General features: G+C 33.1%; 1 protein-coding gene across 3 annotated transcripts; it reads right to left on the bottom strand.

Moving 5' to 3' along the window:
- On the bottom strand, positions 1,869-8,867 carry LOC109332152. 3 transcript variants are annotated; one of them, XM_019567006.1, is made up of 17 exons: positions 8,849-8,867; positions 8,145-8,240; positions 7,851-7,955; positions 7,610-7,717; positions 6,594-6,641; positions 6,245-6,355; positions 5,999-6,082; positions 5,807-5,925; positions 5,509-5,610; positions 4,305-4,421; positions 4,158-4,223; positions 3,836-3,902; positions 3,446-3,499; positions 2,834-2,932; positions 2,398-2,424; positions 2,234-2,269; positions 1,869-2,135 (listed from the first exon to the last, which is right to left on the bottom strand). In XM_019567006.1, exons 3-17 carry the CDS (start codon positions 7,851-7,853, stop codon positions 1,992-1,994), a joined length of 1,185 nt encoding a protein of 394 aa, XP_019422551.1. In that variant the 5' UTR covers positions 7,854-7,955; positions 8,145-8,240; positions 8,849-8,867; the 3' UTR covers positions 1,869-1,991. The 3 variants fall into 3 exon arrangements, with proteins under 3 accessions (XP_019422551.1, XP_019422550.1, XP_019422552.1); XM_019567005.1 differs by lacking the exon at positions 8,849-8,867 and having other exon boundaries at positions 8,145-8,790; XM_019567007.1 differs by lacking the exon at positions 8,849-8,867 and having other exon boundaries at positions 6,606-6,641; positions 8,145-8,788.

The raw sequence follows: 9,211 nt of genomic DNA, 5'->3' as shown, positions 1-9,211 counted from the left end.
AGGTATTGACTTAAAATTGACTTTAAGATAAGTAATGTATATATTTATTTGTATTATTTATACTTAATGGTAAATGCAAATTAAATATAAATAAATAATAGATAATATGACACATTCCCTAAGGACATTTGGAGGAAATGATGAAATCGATTGGTCCCATTTAAGGTACTCAATCCTATCACAAGTTGTACATAAAAAAGGTGAAACGTGAAGATATAATAGGGGTCACTATAACACGTTTGGTTTTGACATAGAACAATGACCCAGACACGGACTTGCAACAAAGGAATCATTAAACCCAATGCATCATGCGCAGTGGTTTTTTTAGTACATTTATGAGAGCCAACTGAATAATAACTAAAACACAACTATAGACCCTAACTCCTATTACCACAATTTTTTTAAACCAATTTGGGTTCCCACGTCAACTAATTTCACTCTTACAAGATGGTTTGTTTCATGGATTGTCTCTGTCTGTCTCTATTGGATAGATGAGTAACCTAAACCCTGTGGAGGGGTATAACTAACATTCAGATATGTGCATCAGAATTAAATAGGATACACTAGTCAAAACTAACTAAAATTTATAACTATCATAGAGAGACATTGTGTTACTTTAACATAAATCACCATATTATTACTGACCATTATTCAGATATGTGATTCAGTTATGATGTTTTCCCTAATTCTAAGTATTTATGCCATGTATGTATAAAAAGGGGATGCAACAAGAATAAAGTATCTCATATATAAGGAGATAAATTATCTTCTTCAACCACTAGAATCATGACATGTGTTATATTTAATCTTTTTTTTCAAAAATATTTTTAAAACTAAACAAAACAATACACATGTCATGTTTTTACTAGTTTAAAGAGATAAGTTATCTCCAGATACGAAGAGATACTTTATTCTTATTCTCAATTCCTAATTCTAAGTATTTATCCCATACCTGCAAGAACTATTCATGAATTGTAACATGCAAGGAAGGGAATAGTGTCATAAGTCATAAGTAAATTGCGGTGAGATCAATAATGTAGTCAAGGTGACATAATATAAAAATGGTGGCAAAGCATTGGGGAATTTAAGTATACAATTATGTCTCACAAATTTATCATCAAGTGCTATTATTTTTTCTGTGAAGTTGCATATTGTTCACGTGGAGAATCTAATTGATTTTGTTCCTTGGATGAAGCAAAGTCTCAATGTGCACAAACCTCACAAATTAAAGTAGTACAGCTCCACTTCCCACTATCCTATCTTCATATCAAAGTTAATGATTAATTAATGCTTTAGCAGCTTTTGATATTCAGTGGACCCAACTAATGAGATAAAGACTTAATTATTGTTGTTATGTCTTTTTGATCAATATCAATAATAAATTTGTCTGAGCAATAAGCCACCAAATTAATTATTGGATAAGTTGCCTTAATTAATATACATCATCTAATTTTCATTGCAACTACACATGCTTTAACAGGTAAATTGAATCAGGAAAGCAAGCATGGTATAATGATAGTAAAGTTGAAAAGCTATTATTCCCCAGAATCTATTTTTTTAAAAGGAGCCAAGTTTGTGGAAGATTTTAACTTCTAATGCGGATAAAAAACCAAGCAATCTATATTATATAGTACTATATGATAACAATAATAAATTTGATGAGGTTCAGTGTACAATCCCAAGAGGATATTTTGAGTTGCAAATTTTGTTGAGAGTTTTATTTAGCTGCTCCTATTGGTTGCTTCTTACAAATAAGCCTATGATGCATAATCATAAACCTGGAAACAAGAGGATTTGTATAGAGAAAAAAGACAAGGAAGGAGGGATTATAGGAACAAAATGGAGACCATAAGAAAAGAGCAAAACAGTAAAAAGAAAACAAAAAACATGTTTTACCAAAATTATATGAAACAAAGATGTGCTCAGCTAGATAAAAACCACATTATGCCTATAAATAAGACTAAGGGATGTGAAAGATGCTAAAATAACTGCTAAGATAACCGATGGCTGCTGCGACGTTGTTTTATGCGTCTCTTATCGCTCTTAACTGGATTAACCCATCTTCTGTCCTCGGAAATAGCTTGATTCCATCGCTCTTGGAAGATTTGAAGTTCCCATGCTGATTGCCTTCGAATCTGTATAGGTCCATATTAAGAATGTATAACAAGTTAATTTGCAAGCTACTTTGTTATTGATATAAGACTGGGTTTTGAAAGCAGTTCAAAAGCATTACCTCGGTTCGCATATCCAAAGCTCCAGAGTGGTGTCTCTGGTTAAAAATCAACAATGAAGAAAGTGAGTTTCAGATTAACTTGGCTAGTAAAGAAATAGGATTATAGAAAAGAATTGTCTATATGTAATTAAAAGGTTTTTTATTTGGAAAAAAAATGCATATACCATAGCTGCTGATTTAAGATTTGAAACCTGCAGAAGGAAAAAATAGAAAATTTTAAGATCAACCATACAAGAATAAACAAATACCCTCAAAATCCATTCTCATTGCCATTGCCACCCTATTTTGAATATGGAAAAGCATCATATTACATCACTCTTTGTCCACACACTTGTATACCTACTTTATAACTGTTGATTAAAAGAGTTTAACCTTGGAAACAATAGTAAATCGTCCATGACTAAAGAGAAAATGTAAAAAAGGGTGTTGAGAAAAAGTGGTCATAATATCAGTGTAAAAGTGTATTTGATATGTTTTCTATTCTTATAATCTTTTTTTTCATTTTCAGTGTTTTGAAAATGAAACCAAACCAAACACGGTCTAAGGAAGATAATGGAAACAAAATCAATTCAGACATTTGGAGAGTAAGGAGAAAAATACTTTTGCTGTATCTTGGGCACTGCTACCACCCAGAGTTTGTATTGCCTGGTGAACAACGTATTCACTATCTACAACTCCCACATTTTTAGTGCGATCTCCCTGAAACAATGACATCAATTACACGGTTAATCATAAGTTTCATTCAGTAAATGAAGCTTAAAAAGGGAAAAGTAAGAGCAGGTTAGTCTAGTGTAAACATAAGCACGGATATGGTTAAAAGAATAGAGAACATGGCGTAGTCCAAATAAGCATATTAATGCAAAGGCGCGAATAGCCGAATATGGTTAAAAGAATATTCTACCACTCTATATCTCCTCAGAGGCAGCACGAATTACCCAATATCTTAAATAAATGTGATATTGGAAATTAAAGCAAATGGCTTAAAGCTTGTCATGCAAAAGACTAATGCAAAATTAGTACCTCAGTTAAAGATTGAAGCAAACACGTGAGTGACCATATTTATCAATACTCAGGACATTAACAAATAGAAAATTTTGCATGGCAATGAGAAACATACAGAATGCAACCTACCAATCAAAATAAGCCACAATTTGAGAGGGGAATAACAAAGAAAAAGATTTCTCAGCACCACCAAAAATGTGTAATTCTCACCTGTGCACAATATCCTAATTTCATATCCATTCCCCATCCATGAACAAGATCATTCTGCGAAAATGAAAATGTTAAGTTACAAATAGTATGGTCGATCTTGATCTAAAATTTACAAAATAGACAATATTAAACTTCCTCAGGAAATTAACCAAAATAAAATGCAAGTTAGTCCAAGAAATTTGGATTTATATTTTGAGCTATAGATAAGGGAAAAACACCATTCCACTTGCAAACATTTCTGTACCTTGCCAAACCGAATGGCTGAACATAATTAATAAATAGTGAATTTTCACATTTTTTAAGTACACTAGATTAGATAACACAGTAGTGATAGAATAGAAGACAATCCGTGGATAACTCTGAAAAAATTCAACATAGAAACAAAATTACCTGTATAAGATGCCAAGCACAATACCACGCAGATCGAGAGAAAACAGGAGCCATACCTTCCACAAACCTGCACCAATTGAGTTCAATTTTTTGTGTGATTCACAAAATGATAATTGACACATACCAAAATTTGTCACAAATCATCCAAATAGGAAAAGTTATTACTTTTAGTAATTTATCTTTTTGACATTGACAGATTAAATATAAAAGTCTCCCAACTTGATGGCGGATGGAAGGATGACAACACCACTTGTATAAGATCTTGCACGAACAAAATCTTGCAAAATGTGCAGCATCATTACTTAAAGAGAGTAATACTTACCCAGTGCATGGTGGCCCTTGACTTGCATCTGAACACTTAGTGCTACCTCTGAGTTCATAGACTCTTCTGTATGCATGAAAACTGAAGTGTAAGTATGACAACTATTGATTAGAAAGTACATATCAATTGTCTCTAACAATAAATCACCTATGAACTTTCTTCGTTCTAGCTCTAACAGTAATTCTATGGTGTATGTCTGTTGAATCTGGATCAAGAGCTGGTTGAGATATCTCCAATCCTTCTTCCTTCACTATTTCAATGTATCTGCAAAAACAAAAGTCTATGTTAATTTTTTCCTTCCTTTGATGGGAGTTGAAAAACCTGCCATGAGGTGACTGACTACCTTACAAAAGAAGAACGGAGAATATAAATCCGACTAATAAACACATTTTTTCCACCATACCAGATAAGCAAGAAATACTTAGGTACCTAACTTACCTATTGATTATTTAAGGATAATATAGAGGTTATAGCTCGTATAAATAACAAAAATGTTGGAAGAGGTAGAGGAATCATTAGCATTTTATCAAAAAGGGAAAATTATCAATGAGGCCTACATAGATCAGTATTTATATTGAAAAAGGACATGACATTCAACAAACTATGCTGTAACCGATACATGTAAGCATTCATGTACGTGACTAGATGTATTATATATATATATATATGTTTATGAATCAACATTACATTAAATATATATTGTATCAACAAGCAAGGGCGATAAATTATTAAGTGGGCAACCAATCCCATCTGCAGATGAAACTGGTTGTGAACCTTTCCAGTAAAGTACGAATTGACATAAAATAAAATTAATTACAATTTTGAACATCTGAACTACTATGGAAAGAAGGATGAGCTTTGGGACAATCGTAAGGTTGTTGCCATGTAACCTGGAGGTCACGGGTTCATGTCCTGAGAATAACCTCTTCGCTTGTAGAGGAAGGTTGCGTACATCCACCATTCCCAAACCCTCTATGCTACTTTGGAAAGGGCACTTACCACATGGTCCCTAAATTGTTTTTCTTTTAAAACCCTGTCTTGTTTTTATGGTAATTGAAAACAGGAGAAATTCCTCATTTAAAATTGATTACAAAGGCCCAACTCATACACCACCCACTTCTTACTCTTAAGGAATTTAATAAAATTATTTTTATTGTTGTGGTTTTCAATTGGAATTGTATTCATTTTTACATTAAAAGAATGAAAACCTATAATGCCATATAACAATTGGATTTGTCAAATTCCACTAGCCTGTTGGGCGCCTCAGCTGCTAGTTCACATTAGAAGCAAAATACAGATAAATGTTGAAATACCACCAAAAGAGAAAGAGCAACGAAAACAACAATCATACCTCGACGGAGAAAAATGCTCTAATCCTAAATCCTCATCCCAAAGAAAGATATAATCATAAACAGAAACTATATCTGGATGTAGAAATCTTTTCGCAAACCACCTGGGAAAGAACTCGGAAATTAATATCTACATTGTGAAAAATACATGTCTTGACAAGTACGTATGCATACACATACATATAATATTTAAAAGGAAAGTGCAAGCGTTAAGCAACCGAAATAAGATGACCAATATATGATTCACGATATAATATTTTCAGACAAAAGAGCACATATCTGTAACAGCCACACACTTACCACTTTGTTTGATTCTGAGCAGCTATGTGTATGGCCTTGCTACTCCAACTAAGATCCCACCATCCATTCACATTATCATCATAATGGAATAAAATAATTGTAAAATTTGCTGTAAGAAACTGAAATCAATGAAATAAGATCAGGAATGCTGATTCAAATAATATTTGATAACCTAATGAATCATCGAAGTACCTTTTGCACCATGGCATCTACATTATCCTTTTGTGTAATACCAACTGGAACTGCTAGCAAGTTACGATCTGAGTAAACAGTAACCTGCAATTATATAATCACAAGCAAGCAATAATTATATTAGCTAGATTGGGTGAAGCAGCCTTTGTAACTGTCGAAGTGCTCGTCACATTTTACTGAATTATTGCTAATATCCATCAGCTTCAATAGAACTATAATGTAAAAGAAGAACGCATAGATGCTCACCTTTGACCTTGAACTACTCGGCAACCACAAAGGCCTTAACTCAAAATCTGAAGTATCGTGTATTATACCTCGTGGTATGCCTTTCAACTTCCCAGAATTTAATGGACGTGACTGCACAGTGGTATCAAAAGTACCAATGTCAATAAAGAATAAGCATCCAAGTCACCTTTTCAAATTAATGCAGAATTGTAAAATAGGCAGGTGTATCAAATTTTTGAAAGCGGGCATAGTCTTCTTCATTTACTAAAACCGGAAGGTAATATAACTTGCAGGGTCTTTTGTTTTAAATACTCCAAATCTCAAATTTGAAGAAAAGAATCAGAAATCCAACTGGAAATGTTAAACAAACATCAGAGTGTACCTTTCCTTCTCCCCAGATGCTCCAATTTTTGTATCTCTGATAATGGTAGATAATAAACATAGAAGGGAATTTTAAATTAGAACACTTAGCAAAAGATAACAGAGTCATCTAAAGGGATTTTATAAGAAAGACAAAGCTTGGGATAATGGCAGATGATAAACAAAGGAAAATTTAAATTAGCACAGGTAGCACGAGAGTACAATGCTATTTGAAGGTTGAGATAACGGCAGATGATAAACACAGAAGTAAAATTTAAATTAGCAGTCGTACCACAAGAATACAATGTCATTTAAAGGCAAAATATAAAGAAGACAGAGATTTAGATAATGGAAGAAGATAAACAAAGAAGGGTAAATTAAATTAGCACATGTAACACAAGAAGACATTGCCATTTAAAGGCACATTATAAGAAATACAAATGTTGAGATAATGGCAGATGATAAACAAAGAACAAAAAAATTAGCACACATAGCATAAGAACACAATGCCATTTAAAGGCATATTATAAGAGACAAAGCTCGATGTAATGGTAGGTGATACACAAAGAAGGGAAAATTACATTAGCACACTGAGCACAAGAGTACATGTCATTTAAAGGCACATATAAGAAAGACAAAGCTTGATATAATAGCACGAGAATACAATGTCATTAAAGGCACATATACAAAGCTTGAGCCACGCAATTGCCACCTGCCACAAAAGTGGCTTTAGAATGTACAGCATACTAGTACTTGGGGAAAAAATAATCGAATGAAGCTCCCAAGTTTTATGCTGAGATTATTTTTTAATATCATTTTCTAATGATAACAGTTAGGTTGTATAATGTTTTAGGGAACTACTTCACAAACTTTCTGATCGCAAATAAGTACAAACATGGTTATAGTAGTAAAATATCTCTAACCTGATACTAAATAGAAATTAGTCAAACATATAATCAACATTTTAGGTCTCTAGTCATGATATAATATGGTATCTAAAATAATTCTATAGGCCTCAACCCGTACCTCTTCTTCGTAGTACTGATACTTCGCAGTTCTATACACAATGAACAACATTACAGTACACACAACTGCCATAAAAGACAGCCGTTTTATCTTGAAACTTGGTTTCCCCTGCTCCAAGAAAAGCCATGTTGAAAAATTAAATAACAAACAGAAGAACTCCACAATTAAAAATTGTACACAAGAAATTCTCCTTAAAACAATCCAATTCCAAAGTAGTATGATTTGAAGAAAAAGGACAAACCATCAGACAAGCCACTCGTTTCTTTCATCAACCACCTCCATGATTTGATTGGCTTCATAGAAAATTGAATCTCTTATTCATTCAGTCTTCATCACAAACAGCTTTCTGTAACATTATATCAAAAACTATTTCATCATACAATAGCCTAAAGTCCAAAACAGAAAAGAAATAGCACAGAAATGAAGAGTTTCATAGAATCATATATAGTTTTGTGCAGGATGATAAAGATAATAAACAAAGGAACTGATGAGATATTCATGCATGTGATGCAATGTGGGAAGGAAGAGCTAATACATGTGAATTTAAGAAGCATGCTTATAGTATTGGCAATGATAGCATAAGGATTCCCAAGGTTGCTGAATATACACTCGTTTTCAACACAAGCCAAACCTTCACATGAAACAACAATAAAAGACATCAACTAAAGCAAATTCAGAAAGTGGCATCACATGATACAACATAAGCACTCCAACAACATGAAAAGATTGCTGCATGCATTGGATTTATCTTTAACGGACAACTAGGATTAAGGATCACATGAAAAAACAGACAGGTGGCTAAACTATTTATCTACACCTGAAAATCAAAACTCCATTCTTCACACCGAATTTCAAATGCTATCCCCGGAAAAATAAAAGTTAAACAAAACAAAGTAAGCAATATCACAAAAAGATAATCAAATGTTAAAATTTTCAGATTAAAGAAGAGAGAAAACAACTCATTCAGCGATTCAGACAGATCCAACCCTTCTAGATTCTCTTACTAATTATAGTAAAGTTTCAACCTTCATCCCAAAATAACAGTTTTTTAAAACAAAAGTTCAAATTTTGTGACATATGGATCTACCACTGAATCAATGTTTCCAACCCAGTAGAGTAAATGAGAGAAAATGATAGATGAAAAGCAATGGGGTTGTTAAACAGGTTAAGAAATGAAAAGGGTAATGATGAAAAAATGAAAAGAAAGAAACTTTGATAATTGATAATGACAAGACATACCCAGAGAGAGATAAAAAAGGAAGTGAGGAAGGAGAAGAAAGAGATGGTGTTGGAGTTGAAAGAGAGGGCGAAAAAATAGAGTGAAGGGCCACGTTTAAAGGGAACAAGAGGCTGAAAGAGAAGTTGAAGAGCAATGCGTGGCTACTCAAGAATGGAATTGTAGCTTTTTCAATCACCAAATTCAACACTCTCCTGACACCTTATACTTCACTCTGCTCTATTGCTTATTTTCCTTACAATTTACATCCACACCAAAACCAACACTTAAATTTGTTCATTCATTGTATTCAACCAACACTTAAAAGCTTCTTCGTTCTTTGTATTACACCAGGAGTGCATTCAAACAGATGTAAAAAATATGAA

Source organism: Lupinus angustifolius, chromosome LG18 (genome assembly GCF_001865875.1).
Source record: "Lupinus angustifolius cultivar Tanjil chromosome LG18, LupAngTanjil_v1.0, whole genome shotgun sequence".
NCBI classification, from domain to species: domain Eukaryota; kingdom Viridiplantae; phylum Streptophyta; class Magnoliopsida; order Fabales; family Fabaceae; genus Lupinus; species Lupinus angustifolius.
The sequence above is the reverse complement of the archived record's forward strand: the minus strand, read 5'-3'. Positions and strand labels throughout refer to the sequence as shown.